The sequence below is a fragment of the Eleutherodactylus coqui genome, chromosome 4, assembly GCF_035609145.1.
Source record: "Eleutherodactylus coqui strain aEleCoq1 chromosome 4, aEleCoq1.hap1, whole genome shotgun sequence".
In the NCBI taxonomy this organism is placed as follows: domain Eukaryota; kingdom Metazoa; phylum Chordata; class Amphibia; order Anura; family Eleutherodactylidae; genus Eleutherodactylus; species Eleutherodactylus coqui.
This window is the reverse complement of record NC_089840.1, coordinates 213,385,398-213,403,228: the sequence shown is the minus strand read 5'-3', so window position 1 is coordinate 213,403,228 and position 17,831 is coordinate 213,385,398. Positions and strand designations below refer to the sequence as shown.

The 17,831-nt window shown below is 40.0% G+C and overlaps 2 protein-coding genes across 4 annotated transcripts in view; one reads left to right on the top strand and one right to left on the bottom strand.

Moving 5' to 3' along the window:
• RPP30 (ribonuclease P/MRP subunit p30) overlaps positions 1 to 1,479 on the top strand; it is a 29,589-nt gene extending 28,110 nt beyond the window's left edge. For all 3 annotated transcript variants that reach the window (XM_066600720.1, XM_066600722.1, XM_066600721.1), the window contains exon 12: positions 994 to 1,479. In XM_066600720.1, the coding sequence (XP_066456817.1) occupies positions 994 to 1,100 (107 nt within the window). In that variant the 3' untranslated portion in view covers positions 1,101 to 1,479. The remainder of the gene's footprint in view (positions 1 to 993) is intronic.
• Positions 1,364 to 16,247, bottom strand: ANKRD1 (ankyrin repeat domain 1). Its single transcript, XM_066600719.1, has 9 exons — positions 16,160 to 16,247; positions 15,245 to 15,418; positions 14,539 to 14,676; positions 14,346 to 14,453; positions 11,945 to 12,043; positions 8,775 to 8,873; positions 6,820 to 6,918; positions 5,424 to 5,522; positions 1,364 to 3,797 (listed from the first exon to the last, which is right to left on the bottom strand). The coding sequence occupies exons 1-9, from the start codon at positions 16,181 to 16,183 to the stop codon at positions 3,687 to 3,689; spliced, it is 951 nt and encodes a 316-aa protein (XP_066456816.1). The 5' UTR covers positions 16,184 to 16,247; the 3' UTR covers positions 1,364 to 3,686.
• Between the last annotated feature and the right edge of the window lie 1,584 nt (positions 16,248 to 17,831).

The window sequence follows — 17,831 nt, the reverse complement described above, 5'->3', positions numbered from 1 at the left end:
CATTGTGTTGCGGGGTGCTGACACACGGAGCCCCCCTCTGTCAAAATCCTTAGAGCCCCATCTCCATGACTTACGTGAATGTCACTTTGTGCCAAAGGGTTAGATGAGCAAAAACGTTGGCCTGTCTTTATGAAAGGCCATCAATGTTCATTTGTTGTGGGTCCAACCCTCGTTCCCCCCACCAGTCAGCAGTGGGAGGAGGTTGCACTCTTCAGTGTATAACTAGGCTCTGCACCCCTTCATTCTGCTGATTCATCGGGGTTCTTGGAAGTCTGTCCTTATCCATCATTGTTTCTTCTATTTTGTGTCACCGATGCTTCACAGATCTACACTGTAGCTGCCTCAAAGTTGACATTTGTAGTTTTAATAGCAAATGAGGTTGAGTACCTTTTTTAATCCTGAGAGTCGCTCCCATTATGCATCAGGTTGCATTCACAGAGGCAATTACAATCAGTTTAATAAAAAAATCATTTTTTTTCATGCGTTTTTGCAATTTCCATTTGTTTTGCACCTGCTTTTTCACACGCTTAAATAAAAATGTTGGTTCTCTAAAACAGATACCGAGGAACATGTTCTCACATGTCTGTCTGTCTTTCTCTTTTTTTAATTTTTTATTTACAATTGGGGCCAGCAGGGGGCGACATGGTCACACATTTCAGTTGCTGCACACTAGTTATGCACTCATACGCACTTCCCTGTGCCACCTGCCCTGTTTCTTGTCTCGGGGGAAGACTTTCTCTTTGCACACACCTGGTTATATGGAAAAACATTATTCTTTGAAATCTTCAATAGGTGATCTGTTATTCTACATGTGTTATTATACTAGTAGGGGAGACTACATGAAAAGTTGTGTGCCTACTGACATCTTAAGGCTGCGATCTGTTTGCCTTTTCATATTGTGCTCTGTAGTTTCGCCTAATCCTTTGATGCAAAATTTCCATATTTCAAGTCGGTAGGCATATGGCACATTTAATGGTGTGTTTTCAACTTCAGAAACCAGAAAGACTGCTTTTGGCATCACTTATACAGTGAAGAAACCACGAGATGATGAAGAACAGGAATCTGCGGAACCGCCGTCCAAGAAGGCAAAAAAGGAGTAACGTTTCCTACATCATTCGACGTGCTGAAGAAATCCTTCAGAATGTAATGAGAGAAGACGGGATCAACCTGTGAACCGATCCGTGATCGGCCCGCCATGAAGATACATGATGGAATTCATCATATATGTTCTTCAAAGACTTTGCACATCCGTTTGCCTATTGCACCCCGTGACCAGACAGGTCATTTGAGTCCGTTTTGTGATTCTGTGTCTGTAACAATGCATAGCGGGCCAGAGAGAAGACAAGACAAAGACTCACACAAAGAAGAGTTTAACAAATTTATTGCTAAACAAACTATTTTTTTTCTGCTGAAACCATAAAACAAAAATGGAATTTTTGAGATGTTTTATTTACCGATTAAATATTTTACCCAAAATCCCATCTGTGTACTGGCTTCGTTTTATGGCTTCCCTCTGTAGAAGATACTGCATCAAAAAGTTTGTCCCGGGTCAGCAAGACATGGATGGCCGCTTTCTTCCAAAAACAGCACCACACCTGTCCACAGGTTGTATTGCAGCTCTGCTTCCTTTGAAGTGAATGGAGCTGAGCTGTAATAACCTGTGGACAGGTGTGGTGCCGTTTTTGGAAGTAAGCAGCTAGATTCTTCTAACCCTAGACTTCACTTTTTAAGGATAGAAAATCAAGCAGTTTAAATAGATTTCTATATTTTGTGCCCTTTTTGTTACTGAGGCACAAAGAGCTTAGTCGGTGGCTGCTTTTGGTGGATGGGAAGCAGCAAGTGCACTTTGAGCTATGGTAAGCTTTGCACTAATACAGGTTTAATGCATTTATTAAATGCATTGTTTTACAGTCTTCTATAGTACAGGACAGCAACATGTTGCAAGGTAATCGCCACTAGGGGGTGCATATTAATCATCCTTGATCATGCTGCTCATCATCCATACCATGTTACATATTACCGTTTCGGCCTTTAAAAAAATGATCAGCACTATGCAGGATCACTATTCAAGATCACAGATACAAGAATATTACGCCACAGAAATCCGCACCGCTCAATATTCCAGTACTGGTGAAAGCGGCCTTACTGTTGCAGTGTCACCACGTGTCTTGCAACAGAGGCACTCCAAGATACTTGTGGATCCTTGCTAGTTTGATTCATTATAAGACCAGGACAATCAGATGTACATGTTGTTATTTCTGTGTTAGAATCAGTATGACTCACTTCTTTGTTCCATTATTTGGTACCGTATATAAAGTCAAGACCTTAGTCATCTGTTAGGTCATAAATACAGGAAATCAATACAAAATGTACAGAAAATACAATACAAATATACAAAAGGACCTTCCAAGTACAAACTTTTCCATTTGCATTGCATTTCTTTCTAGTCTCATCTGGTGTCTCAACCAATCATACTGTGACCAGCATTACTTATGGAGTAGAACCCGAGAGACATTAGGGGCCCTAGACCATTTCATTGCCTAGTAGCTTGCAGACCATTCTACATGTGCACGCCAAAGCCATTGGTGACCCTTATATTATGTAGACCTTATATCATTGTGTGTGCTGCATTGCATACACGTCCAATACCCTGTCCGTTCCCATCATTCGGTTATGGGATAGGGAGATGCAGAAGAAGGCTGACTTCTTTTATAAATTGGCACTCCAGGGAAAACATATACACTATGTTATGCACAGTGCAGTGTATCGGGGCGTGCATGACCGGATGAATCAAGGACGTTCCCGGCGTCGTGCTTTAGGCATAAGTATTGCTTGAAGTGTTTCTTTATAGAATACATAGATGATCTATTAAGGCTACACTGGTACGGTCTACCCAACGTGCTTCATTGAAACTGGGAAAAGGGCATTCCTTTATAGACCTAACGTTTTGCCAGGCGGTCCCCTAGATCAGAAGAAGCACAATAATGACTCTGGTGCCACAAATACCTTCCTTGCAAGCTACATAGTGGGGTTAATAAGACAAGAACTCTTGTTGGTCGTCTTCCAGCCCTGCATTCTCATGGACACATCTGGTGCCTCTACTCAAACTCCAAAACATATTTCATGAGTGAGCCGAAGCAGCACAAAAATGTAATCCATGCCTTTAAGATTACCGGCTTAATGGATAATACCCCTCCGCTTACCGACGTTACGTTTGTCTCCGTTATAGGTTAAGTATCTTCGCTGGGTAGGGAGCCACAAATTGAATTGGGCCTAACCCAATGCAGAAGCTTTACATTTCCAAACATTCAGCCAGAAATACTTCTTGGCTTTACCCGCTGTAAATCCCATCTTCATAGTCCAACACAATGGCTAAATTCCAAAGCGTGGAGCTCATCATACAAATATGTGCATCATCTATATATGTTAATAGAACTATATCAATCAGGCATCAAGTGTGTCTCTATTGTGATCGAGGACACCAGAATTTTTGCCTTCATGGAATTTAGTATAAAGCGCAATAGTAATGCAGACCTACAAAAATGACATAAATATAATAAAACATTGAAAAGTGCAAGAAGTTTCAAATAAATAACATGGAATAGTCCAATCTCAAAGCATGGAGCAAAAAATATAAAAAGTGCTTAGCGAATGCTTCCTCAGAATGATGCGCTCTGGCAGCTCTGTCAGAATTTCTGCATGTCAGAGCCCTTGTATGACTTTTCCTGAAGGCCATTGAATATTTCTTTTGCTCCGTTCTGCCACTGCAGAACAAGTTCCATCGGTGTCTTTCCCGCCTGTCAGGGCAACATTAAAAGTAATTCAGTCAGACAGGAAAATATAAAAATCCTTGAATCATTTCAAATCAAGTATAAAAGCAATAAAGATGTATCCATGATATGTTTATATGAAGTACAAATGAACCAAAGTCCACACTGCTCTTAAAGCAGTCTTACTTTATCACTGATGGTGTGAAACTTATAGATCTTGTCTTCTATAATTGGCATGAATCTAGCTTACTAGTCCTCCACCTTATCGTCCTGTTAGCTGGGACAATTGTCGGGAGCTTAGGCGCCCAACAGTTTTTCTCATCGATAATCGGTCATTGAATGGAGGTTGAGCGGGCTGGAGATTGCTTCCGCCTGCCTCAAATTCACAATAAATGGGTAGTCGTTCATACAGCCCAAGCTTAATTTGATTTTTGTGCACAAACTAAACGATGAGTGAACTCATTATTAATCCTTGTTTGCTCACTGACAACATTTACCCTGAATGAGTGCTCTAAATTTGCATGATCCAGCGAGAATCCCCACTGTACTGCAATTCCTGGTCATTGTTACAAGGCTTGTACAAAGAGTCTGACATTGACTTGAAGGAATGCTGCCTTACAATAGGTGGCGCGGTGGAGGTATTATTCCATCTATCTTATTTGTATATTACCGAGAGGAGCATGAATGGCTTTTAAGTCTCCTCACACATTGTCAAGGTGCTCTCCCTCACAAGAAAAGATAGTGTTTCTGACCTACAAAGGAAATGTATCGCTACATGCGGTCATTCAATTAAATGGCTGCCAATGTAATACATGGCCAGACAAGATAAGCGAGAGAAGCTGTTTGTAAGGGCTTGTACATACATACTAGGGCTTATACATAGAGCCTTGTGCAAGGGAATCACCATATGCCCTAAAAGAGCACATGGGAAGGGTTATATCTTTTAAAGTGAATTGCCCCATTAAATAAGTCATACCCTAGGAAGAAGAAATCACCGAGGTAGAAGGATCTAATAAGTATAAGTGCCCTTCACAGAAAAAGAACCCTATAATATAAAATATAATGTAAATATAAAAATAAGGGCTAGGACAAACAAATAACTAGTGACTATCCTCAGTATTGGGTAATCCAAATGAGAAGCGATCCTCTAAGGAATAGAGAATGAGAGGACCTAAAGGGTATATGTACTGGATAATTATGTTATCGCTTCTCATTTGGATTATCCAATCCGTGGAATAGTTACTAGTTGTTTGTTTGTCCTAGCCCTTATTGTTTTTATTAATAAAAGTTTATATTATAGGGTTTTTTTCTGTGAAGGATACCCTAAGAAGTAGGGATCACATATTTTCCTAATGGCATAACAGATGTTGTGTGGCAACCACTAATGACCGCCATTTGCTACAGATGATCTCAGGACAAACAGTGCTGTGGGTCACATACAAATGGAAGAGTGTTGCATAGTGGCGAGTGCAATAGTGAAGGAACAGACAAGACACAGAGTTTTAACAGCAAGAAGAGGACCTCATGGAACAGCTCCTGAATGCCTTCTAGTGCTTTAAATGAATTTTGAAGTGTTATACAAGCATCACTAAAATTTAAAGGACATACTCCAGGTCGAAATGAAGAATAAGACATTTCATTTGAAGAACTTACACAATTTTTGATGCTTAAGTTGGCTCCATACAGGATCAAGAGTCTTATCATTTTGTAGCGATTTAGTCTTACTCCGTCATGCATTGGTGTGTCTCCTTCCTGCAGGATCACAATAAGGGTGTTACTGGAGGTTGCAAACAGTCATATTTTGTTGTAAATGTCAGATGTTTAAACAGCTACTCCGGTAAATTTTTAAAAAATTCATGATGTAACTAGACCCCCAATATATATAAATTAGCTAGTGCTACCTTTGTTAGGTATTGCTTTCTATCTGAGGCTTCTGGCCTCTCTCTCTTCAGGTGGGCACTAGAGATGAGCGAGCATACTCGTTAAGGACAAATACTCGAGCGAGTATTGTCCTTTTCAAGTACCTGCCCGCTCATTAGAAAAGATTCGGGTGCCGAGGGGGTGAGCGCTGTGTTGCGGGAGTGAGCGGGGTGGAGAGAGAGAGCGATCTCCCCCCCTCTGTTCTCACGAGCGGGCAGGTACTCGAAAAGGACAATACTCGCTCGAGTATTTGTCCTTAATGAGTATGCTCGCTCATCTCTAGTGGGAACGTAAGCTCAGTTTTGACCTGCACAGATTTACTTGGGTGTATATCAAGCTAATCAGTTTTTCAGTAAGTGTAAGGGCCTATTCACACTGCCACTAGGCTCAGTTAACCATTTCCATTTGAGCAGCAGAGAAACAGGGGAAAAAAAGGAATTAAACATTTCCTTTTTATTCTCCATTGATTTCAAAGGATTAAAAATTAAATATTTCTGTTTTTTTTCTGTTTAATTCCATTCTGTTTTATTTGTCAAACGCAACAAATAGTGCAGCGGACTGTGTTAACTGTTCCATATCAAAAGCAGAAATAAACGGGAATATTTTCTTTTTTTTTAATCCTTTGAAAGCAATGAAGAATAGAACAAACATTTAATTCAGTCTTGATTTACATTTTGCTGCTCCTCAAATGGAACAGAGAAATGGAAATGGTTATCAGAGTCTTATGACAGTGTAAACAAGCACTAAATTCCCTTGTGGTGATATTATATGGAGTGTACCACACAAGCTCCTCATAGGGGGACAGAGATACTCCTATCACAGTTACTGATGAGGATTACACAGCTGCTGTCACACAGTTATAATAGAGGACATCACAGCTGATCATCCTGACTGTATAGTTATAGTCTGTAGCTTATTTAGGTGAAAATAGAATGTAATGGTAGTGAAAAAACTATCATAGAAGTTTGTCAGACGAGGACAAGTGGATATTTTAACAACGGATCTGTCCATAAACTGTGAGGTGAGCCTAGTCTTGCTGTAACAATGTCATAGTTATATACTAGGAGTCTCGGCAGGTGTGTTCTCAATAAATCAGTTCCATGAGATAAGAAAATGAGAATCTTCTCACCCGATCTTTGGCATTTAAGTCTGCTTCACATGCAATGAGATGTTCTGCGCAGTCGTACTGTCCTGTTCTCACTGCGACATGTAGGGGAGTACTTAGTAACTGCAAAGACGGAAAGAGCAGAGAGACATATGACCAAATTGTACCTAGACTTCTGCACCATTAGGTAAAAAATAGATGCTGTGGGATATCCATAGTGCATGAGTTCGCAAATATATAAATAACGAAGTATGAAAATTAATGAGCATTCATTTGGAGAGTTCTGCATTTCCAACTGTAACACCATCTGGCTGAGTAAGGGAAATCATTTATAGTATGTTCACGCTCGCCAGACTCAACTGAAAAAATCCATCCCATACATGTGAATGGGGTTATTTCTGCAGAGCACATTCATATGAATACGTAATTTTTTTGAATGGATTCATTCACACAAGCAATCCCCCCCCCCCGCAGCATGTTCTATCTTTGAGCGTGCCCTAGAAATGCCTCGCCCATTGTTTTCAATGGGACCTCGAAAGACATCACATCGCACTATTGATCGCAATGCGATCCTATTACACACAGGAGGACCGCAATTTCACTGAAGCAATGCAATGTGATTTTTAATCAAAAATGCTTTGCATCGTCATGACTTGAACTCGGCCCGATATTGAGCTCACCCTGGTTAATGTAGCCCTAGTCCTACATTAAAAGGACAGCTATGTAGTAAGGGACTAAAGCATATTATGAGACTAGATTGACAATGTTAAGTGCCTAAATACAACATCTGAAGTGTTAAAGAGATATATCACAAGACCACATTAGTAGGGTATGAGAGCTTGGAACACAAATTATTCCAAATCTGAGGCCATGGTATTTCTTAAAGCATCTCAATACCTTCCCACTTACTTGATCTACTATTGAGAATTATCTCAAACTTGTTCTACCACCCGCCTTATTCTCACTCTTTGTGAGGGCATGCAATTGACCACTAGCTAATCTTTAAAGCGAGCCTCTGGTTTCGGGACAAAAATCTGTCCCAGGACTGGAGGGTGGAGGTATATTACCAGTCGTTGTTTTTCTCTGCCAACGTCCTTCAGATCTGCCAGTTCCAGGCCACATCTTCAGTCGATTCCTGCTGCAATTTTTTAACTACCTAATGCACACTGTGCACTGCACTCTGATTGGCCAGCTCTGATCATGTGAACAGTGCTGGCCAGTCAGAGAACAGGTATAGCGCATTAGTAGTCTAACACTACCAATGCTCTGTGGGGATTAGATAGTCTGAAGATTGTGTTGGCCATATTGGAAGGCTGAAAATAGGACCTGGAAATTTCAGATCAGAGGGATATTGGTGGAGAAGAACAATGTATGATTATATACCCCCACCCTCTGGTCCTGGAACAAAATTTTGTCCTGAAACCAAAGGATCACTTTAATGTAGATTTTTACATATCCTATTCCTAACATAAAGAAGAGTATTTTCTGGTTGCTGGCATTTGTTTTTTTTTCTGGTAATTGAATAAGTCTTAAGAACCTTTCAACTTCTCTTAAGGGGGTGTGTCAAGATATAAAGTTATTCCCTATCCAAAGGACAAAGGCTAACTTTATGATTAGTGGGGGTCTGAACAATGGTAACCCCACCAATCTAAAGAATGGTCCTCACATGAACGGAGAGGAGATTACACATGTGCTCCACTGCTCCATTCAATTCAGTGTCAGCAATTTTCGGTGCTCCCATTGAAGTGAATTGAACACTAATGAGTATACGTGACCTCAATTCCATTCATGCGAGGACCTTCGGGGTCCCAGCAGTTGGACTACTACTGATTATAAAGTTATCTTCTATCCTTTGGATAAGGGCTAACTTCATATCTTGGCACAACCTCATTAAGTCTTGTTGAGCTTCACATTTTGGGTTTAATATTTTAGTTTGAAATAAAGGGAAGCTGTGTGGAAGTTCTTTATGGCCAACATACCTTGTCTCTTGCATTGATTTTTGCTCCTTTGTTAAGCAATAGTTTCAAAACGTCAACACTTCCACCACGGCAGGTCCAGTGTACTGCTGTGGATTCAAGCTGTGAAGGAACCAGATTATATTAAGTGAGATGTTCACAAAGGCTTGGATTTACACACATGTAATTCATAAATCTGACCAAATATATTTTGACTCCCCACTAGTATTTAGTGATTAACACTAGTGAGGAGTCCAACCTGATTTAAAAAAATAAATGTGAATCGGGACTCCAAATTCCGACGTCCGCTAAACCCAATAGGAGTAAAAAAAATCTGGTTCTCTAATTTGGCCTCCTTGAAAAACCGTTGAATTGGTGGTGATGGTGGCCCCGACGTTAGCACTGCTGCCTTGCAGTTGTGGGGTGCCAGGTTCAAACCTAGAACTTTAACACTGCTAAGCCAACACACCTGTCCTTTCTGCTCAAATCAGAGAGCCAATAGTTTGGCGATTTTTGCTAAAAATCAGATCGAGATGATCCTATCCAATTTAGCAAAAATCAACCTGATTTTATCACCTGGCCGATCACGATGAGCAACACAACTTCCCGCTAGTGTTGCGTGACTATCGTAATAATCAGGTCCAGAGTGACTGACCCGATTTTAAAATATAATTGTGAATTGAGACTCCCGATTCGGAATTCAATTACAAGCAATGGGAGTACAAAGCGGGTTTTCTAATTTGGCCTCCTTGAAAAACAGCAGTGGTGATGGCGGCCCAGCGCTTAACACTGCTGTCCTACAGCAGCTGGGCTTCAGGCTCAAATCCCAATTAAGGTCAGATTCAAACCTAGATCTCCAGCATTACAAGGCAGCAGTGCCAAGCCAACACACCTGTCCTTTTTGTAGAAAGTTGATATTTTTGGACAATTTTTGCTAAAAATCAGAACAGGATGATCCAATTTAGCAAAAATCAGACCGATTTTATTGTCCGGCTGATCACAACGAGCAGCACTACTTCCCACTCGAACCCCCCCCCCCCCCCCCATACCATTCTCTTTTCTTGTATTGTTCTCACATTTCTTGTATTTTTCTTAAAAGATGCCTATTAACGTAATAGCTTTCTAATTCTTCACAAGAATAGTTTGCAGAGCTATTTTGGTCGAGTTGACCATTTTCTTTGTTTCTTTAGAAATCTTTACTGCAAAAATGTTGGCATGCCTCCCTATCTTGTACATGTATTGTCTGAAGGGATTCTCCTGACTTTAGCTTCGATGGCCTATTCAGTCTAATTTCCGGGACCATCGCCAATCAGCAAAGTGATGTTGTCAAAGAGGTTATGCAAGTAAAGCTTCCCATTCATTGTCTGCGTAGGCACAGCAGCTCAATCCATTCCCTTTGCTTCTAATCTCTTATAACCCCTCTAAACTAACTCAATTCTTTACAAACTACCGCAAGCTACACTTCTGCCTTTGGGCTGTATACATCGATAAAAAGGTTGGTTAGAAGGGTTATCGAAGCAAGAATAATTGTGGAAATATGTGGTGGAAAAATATGAAAGACATACCTTATGCTGACCCCCCCCCCCCCCCCCATCATGCCAATTTTGACACTGCCCGATTCCTCACTGCTCTTTACATGTGATCACTGCAGTAAATCACTGTCCAAAGTGAGCCAGTGACTGGCAGTCACATGTCCCTGGTTTTGGTGACATCATCACTGGAGTAGGAAATAAAGAGCAGTGGGTATGGGATCAGCCTTTTATGATTTTCCATCACAGTGAGCACCTTTCAAAAAAGGAATTTGCCTGAATGCCCCCTTTAAATAGCATGATTTAAGGATAATGGGTTAAGTGCATAGATTGTACCTAGTTTCTATATGCATTTCATCTAAGAGAAATAAATGGCCACAAGTTATGAAATCCCCTGTGCATTTCCCTGCAAACTTCCTGTCTATACATGTTAAATTTAGAGCGCAAGAGATAAGTCACATGTTTTCTATCATGTATCTCTTAAAATAAGCGAGAGAGTAATAATGAAAGCGAAAGATTCTCTTTATGGGTTGTGCCTATTGTTAACTTTGATTTAAAGGTTCATTGCAGTAGTCAGACATGCTTTTTTTTAGCGTGTCCTATTTTGGTCTGTATTATGGACCAATATTGGCCATTAAAGTCAATGGGATTGTGTAGATATGCAGTGAATATGTCTATTTATGCATGAAGGCAAGATAAATCTATGGGTCCTTTTTGCGTGTTTTTTTTTTGCGCACATAAAAAACGCAATGAATACGCACAGGAAGAATACTAGAAGGTCCAAATAAATAGTGAATACGCACAGTTTCGGTCTGTACTGAAACTGCGTATGCCCATGTGCATGAGCCCTAAATGAAACTACGCCTTAACATGGCTATGGAGCTGTATGCCATGTTAAAGACCAGGTTAGATAATAGTTGGTCCCTTCCACCCATTTAGCACTTAACTTTCTACTCTGGAGAGTGGCTAGGGTGCCCAGTAGAGCTGTGCCACCTACGGTGAGTTGTTGTACAGAGCGTTGTGGAGGTGCGAGCCGGAGCTTACAATCACAAAGACTTGGTGGACCAGATTCGGCCCATTGGCCTTGAATTTGACACAAGTACTAAGTCAACACAGCACCCAGTCCTTATTTCCTTGGACCCATTAATACCAATGATAGAGTTAACAAAGAGTAACTTACAGAGCAGGTCGGTTTTTATTAACGTCTACAAGTCTCTAGGTGGCGCTGTTTCTGTTTTTAGACATTTTTTTTTCACCTAATTTCCTATCTAAATTCTAACAAAAATGACATTAGGCTTTGTTCTACGGTCGCAGGAATTAAACACTACCCAGGTTACATTTTCCTTGATGAAAATGCATCAATTGAATTTCCAATTTGATCTTTCTTGTGACTAAATGGTGTCATAATTTTGTTCTTTCTTTAGATAATTGCAGGGCAGGGAAAATGGCACTCAGCACACTTTACTGGCAGGAGGTCATAGAAGTAACCGGCCATTATCTGTTATTTTGCCTTTTTGATTCGAGAGCTTTGTAAAATGTAGCAGTTTTATGTTCATAGGATCATTGTTTGTAATCTAGCAAAAGTTTTCCAGTGAAATCTCCAGCATTACTCCAGTCGCTGTGTTGTGCTTGCTTTCAATGTGTGTATTGGAAAAATCCACATACCATGTCGTGGAATTCAAGATTTGCTCCAGCTTCAATTAACTTCTCGACAATGGCGAGGTGTCCTTCTGAGCATGCTCGGTGCAGGGCTGTGCGTCTGTACTGGAGAGATGATAGTAAACACATTGTTACAAATGGGAACTTTCTTCCTAAACCCAATGAACTTGGCAGGAGATGATTTATCACTTCCATGGGGGGGGGGAATTGTCATTTGGCACCACTTTATACATTAAAGCTTAACCATACAGCGACACACAAATGGATTTGTGCTGCTTTATAGCCCCTGTGCAAATGCACTGTGTAAAACACAACTTACACTTAGTAGTCAATGATGATGAAAAGTACAGATTTGTCCACCCTTAAAGGGGTATTCCGGTTGGGGTTCTGCTTTGGATTTTGTATCTGTAGCTCTATTATCTTGGAAAATAGCAATGTGAGGACATCAGAAATAGAGGACAGGATAAGAAGGTTTTGGTTCACGATTTGTACCCATGAACAGCTGTCCATAAACATAGAACAAACACCTTCCATATCTAGAATTATAGAAAATTTGCTTCACGACTGGAATACCCCTTTAACTTAGCTGGAACTTCGTAAAGTTAGGTTACATTCAGACTACGTTTAAGGTCTACATTGAGTTTTCCAACTACGCTATTGCATTCTCCAAAAAGACTGAAACTATTGGAAACCAGGTCAAAGACTAAAAAATTTGTACCTTTCACTTCCACTTGCCTTATTAGGTGCATTCACAAGTAGTGGAAATGGTGCAGATTTTCCGCAGCAGAAAATCTGCACCAAGAACCCCATCAAAATCCAGCAGATTTCACCCTTTGAATTAAAGCGCTGAAGTCTGCTGCGGATCGGCAACAAATTCTACTGCACAATCCGCACCGATGGTGTGGTTTTTGATGCAGTTTTTGGTGCGGATTTTGCGCAGTGGAAAATCCCCACTAATTCTGCTACATGCGAACATACCCACAAAGATGATGGTTTGGCTATGGGCTTCTTTTGGATACTGTTGTCAGGTATTGAAATGGAACCTTGAGACAGAAAGCTCAACGTAGAGCTGAGAAATAATCCCAAAATTGTCTTTTATTACCTGCCCACGAGATAGGTAATAAAAGTTTGATTGGTGAGGGTCTCACCACTGAGACCCCCAGTGATCCTGAGAAGAGAGGTGCTATGTCCCTCTCTCCTCCCCACTGTGAGTTCGCAACACCCGAGCAGTGAGGAGGAGCTTGAATGGAGCAGCATTCGAGAATGCGCAATGCACTCCATTCATCTTCAATGGGACTGCTGATGGTAGCTTTGCTTTTTCTCAGCTTTTTCTCTGACAGCCCCTTTAAAATGAATGGAGTGGCTCCACGTATGCTCAACCACCGCTTCATTAAATCTTCACATCACTGTGGGGAGTGCAGTGGCTCCAAAAGGAGGAGAAAAGAAGGACATGCGACTCCCATTCTTTGGGATTGGTGGTAGTCTCAGGGGTGAAACCTCCACCGATCAGACTTTTATCGCCTATTCTATGGATAATGTGATAAAATTCAATCTTGGGAATACTCCTTTAAGGAAGGACACATCCATAGTATGATGAAAGGTAGCTGTTGTAACTGATAATCATATCCACAAATTATTGGTTGCTTACATAAACAGTTAACAATGGGACTTTGGAAGGAAATTGGGGAGTGTGGATATGTAAAATCCACCATACAATTTAGAAAACTGGCAATTGAAAGCCTTGACATTGATTACATTTGTTGTAGTAGTGCAGAATTTTGTCATGCTTTTTTTCATCCCGAAGACAGATAGACAACTGATAATCCGTTAGATCATTAATCTGTCGAAGAGGATTATTTTAAGTGTCAGTCCTAGTCCATATCTAAATACCCTGATGAGAGCAGAGTACCATGTTAGTGCCCGTCCTGGCACCCAGCAGCCGAGGCACGTGCCCCACCAACCCTCACCTCCCCCAGCCATGGCTTTCCACTCCAACATTTAAGTGGCAGTGGGATCTGTACACATATTTGCATGTCTATTGCAACAAATGATTTCTAACCTTTCTCCTTATATCTAAATACAAGTCTAAATCCACTTTTTGGTTCAATACTCTGATTAAAGTGGAAACTTTATTTAACCCAGTAGTATATACATATTAGAATCTCCTTATCGAGTAATATTAAAATCCGAAATATTTTGGTATGTATGATTAGTCTTTATGCCGTTGTCACGATTGGTACAATGCCCAGTCGGCATCTGTATTTCAGCTGTTGCTGAACATCAACTTTCATGAAGCTGGACTGATCTCTGGCATGCCAAGCATAATGTAAATTGCAGCTCGGTGCCAATCGGGATGCTGTGGCTTGCCAAACTCTTAGTTTAACAATAGAGAAAATAAGCACAATACCTCATCGCAGAAATTGGGATCCCCACCATCAGCTAAGTATTTCTCGATTATTGGCATCTTGTTTTCCAGAGCAGCTTTCAAGAATGTCTGTTCGTCTACATGTTCGATCTAAACAAGAGATATTATTTAGCATTATGTCTCTAGTGTCAGGCTGATTTGTATATGGTTCCTCTATCAATGCCCACATACTTACCACTGGTTCTGGCTCCGGTTCCTTTATCAGCGGCACTTTCACTTTTTTACATCTTTTTTGTTTTCTCAGCGTTATTATAGTTTGCAGATCTTCCAAGCTATCAAGCTTTGGACGTTCGTCTAGTTTCTTCTTAAGGATCTAAATGAAAACAATGGATTAGGTTTAAATGATGTGAAATAATCCTTGGAAAAATAGAAAAACTTTATTTTTAGAAATGAGAATTGTATGTCGTATATTATTTTATCTTGCTACCTGCCAAGTGCATTGGCTTAGTCCATTCAACACTCATTTTAGACTTGTTTGTAACCCTCAAACCAGGTGAAAAGTAAGTATTAATTTTGTCAAATCTGGGTAATGTGATCAACGTAGATGAAAAATTTCAACTTTGTGATGTTGTTCGTGTGACAAGAGGTCCAGTTTAGAGTCATATCTCAGATGTAATAAAAAGAGGACTATGTGATACCCCATAAAATTTAAGTCCAAGCAAGATTGTTAAAAGTTGAACAAAAGAACAGTCCATCGTTTCCAGTTTCCCATGGACCCTTAATTCACTTGTAGTGGCAAGATAAATGAACATCATATTCCATGTCAATAAATAACGTAGCGTCTATTTTTTGAGTGCCTATGAATAGAGATGCTCATAAGGTAAACACATTAGATGCTCATCAGTTGGCATCAAAGATCAAGGTCTTTGTAAGGTCATTACCTCTGCCTTAAGCTGTTTCTGTCTGGCTTGTTTCTCCTCTTCCAAATCAACTAATGATTTTGAAGTTGTCCTCAAGTCATCTTGTTTTTCTAGGGTGACGGCCGTTTCATATACTCCATTTTCTCCAGACACAAAGTCTCTAGAGTCTTTGTTTCCACTTTTCTTCCCAGTTACCTGTTGAGAAACCCATTAATAACTCTCAAGTTCCTTAGTAGAAACAGTAAGATGCCTTAACCTTGTCTCATGATGTTCTATATGGTTCAAGACGTGATGTTCTACACGAAAAATTCTAAAACGGAGAGTAAAAATACAATATCAAGTGCCAGTGTGGAAAACCGTATCTAATACTGGACAGATCTAAAAAGAAATGTTATTGAGATATAAGCAGCTATAAACCACAACAAAATCAGATCGGAATTTTTAATTAAATTTTTGAGTTCCATTTTCCTTTCTTTTCTCATTTTTTGGAAAAGTATTTACTAAACCTCCCATCTAATAGTGTATCTATGTAGTACGTCATAACTGCAGTGTTCATCATTTCATCCTTATCACCCCAAAGACCCCAACTCAATATAGTTTAGAAATCAGTTTTTTGTAAAGATACTATCTTCTACTAAACAACCGAAGAAATCTACGTTTAATAAGGATGATGCAGCATTTTTTAAGGTAGCGGTCTCCAAGACAATTCAACTGTGGCTTTGAGTGCTTTATAAAAAAACAAAAAAAGATAAAACCTAGAAATTATATATATATATATATATATATATATATATGCAAAATATCTTAAAATAAACCTACAAGTTTTTGTCTCCTACAATATTAATTGCGGTAGTATCAGAATATACAATTGATTTAGGATTATGATTAAATCGTAATAACATGCTAATTACTAATATTATCATTAAAAGAACATACCAATTCTTCTACTTTCAGCAACATTTTGCCTGCTGTGAAGTCTTCAAATCTCCTTTCCTGATGTTATCCTTAATGAAGACAAGTTAGCTCCCTCTTCTCCAAGTTCAGTGCAGTCTTGCTTTATATACTCTGTCCCTGGCAAGGTTGGATGAGGTAATGTTCCAACCTGGGAACCAACATCTATGGTCCTAGCTCAGACACGGTGATAGGTGCTCACTCATTCCAGACATGCTAACTAGCCAGATCTTGTGTCATGTGAGACTGTACAAGGGGAGGGCAAGCATAGCAATGGGCCTTATGATAAAAAAAAATCCCATACACTAACCACATTGCATTTCCCCCTTGGTATGAAATGTGAGATGACCATTTCATTGGCGATGACTTAAGGCTTCAGCAATGCGAGTCATTCTATCTGTACCAGTATGACAGCTGTCTGTTGGTCTTGCACTAGATTTATCTTCTGACAGCACAATGACTAAAAGATGTTGGAAAAGAGCATGTACGAGAAACCGTATTTGATAAATAGGGTAACTCGCTAAGGTGAGGCAGAGCGCTTTCTTTTATTTCATAGCTTCACAGTAAAAAGTTGGAGGATGAGGGGGGGGGGGTAAATAATTCCAACCATCTTCTATATTTGTTCTTCTGAAGTCTCTTGAGGATTATGGTGTAAGACCCGTGTCTCCTAAACTAAAAATGACATTGATATAATTGTAACCGCCCTGCTTTGTGAATAGTTCGCACACAGAGGAAGTAAACAAGTTTTGAAATATAAATATACATACATTTATAGGGCAATATATATACATTCATTTATAGGGCAAGAACAGAAGAAGATGTTTAGTTTCAATGGGAAAGAAACTAATATCAGCTTTTTTTAAGTGGAACGCTAAGCAAACAAAATAACAAATCTGCTTTATTATGCTTTTATTGAACGTCTTCAAATACAATTATAAAACAATATTAGATATCGGTGCTCGATTCAGCTGGGGTGAAGTTCTTGTCACATGATGGGCCAAAGAACCACCATTAGTGAACTAGAAATGGAAAATGGCCTTGGAAAAAAATTCTAAAAGTGGACACATGTTGTAGGTGGGTCTAAATTGGTAGCAAGGTAGAGCAGAACAAGTCGGTGGGATCATGATACCATTAGTCATTGCCACCTTAATGGTAGTTGTTGAGGCCAAATAAAATACAATGGTAGGCAAAGCCTTTATAGTAGGTGAGGCTGAGGCACAAGTAAGCGATGCCACAGCAAAGGAGTTTGGAGTTCCGCTCCTGCCTCTTCTAGTCCTGCAACTTTCAGCCAAAACTAAAACATAAACTATAAGTTGAAATCAAACTGGCAGTGGGTTTTAAAGCCCTCGGAAATGTCAACCCAAAACGAAAAAAAAAGGACCACAAAAAAAGATGTAATATGTATATATCGTATCTTTCGCTCTATAAGTTGCACTTTTCTTCCCCCCAAAGTGGGGGGGAGGGGTCAGTGCATCTTGTAGAGCCAACGTACTGAAGCTCAAGGTTGCCAGCACGATTGCGATTGTGCGAACAAATGTGATCATTTACTAGTTCTTTAACCTTTGCATTGACATCCGTTATGTACTGCTGATTGGTGGTGAGTGTTGGCGGGAACTGCTGCTGCTCCCGTGCCTCCACCAATCGGATTCTTCGCTTC

Excerpts from the sequence above, each read along its gene's own strand:
- ANKRD1 (XM_066600719.1), bottom strand. The coding sequence starts at position 16,183 with ATGTTGCTGAAAGTAGAAGAATTG. Across the intron at positions 15,419-16,159 it reads TGCTGAAAGTAGAAGAATTG|GTAACTGGGAAGAAAAGTGG; the intron begins GTATGTTCTTTT and ends GTTTCTCAACAG. Across the intron at positions 12,044-14,345 it reads ATCCCAATTTCTGCGATGAG|TACAGACGCACAGCCCTGCA; the intron begins GTATTGTGCTTA and ends TCATCTCTCCAG.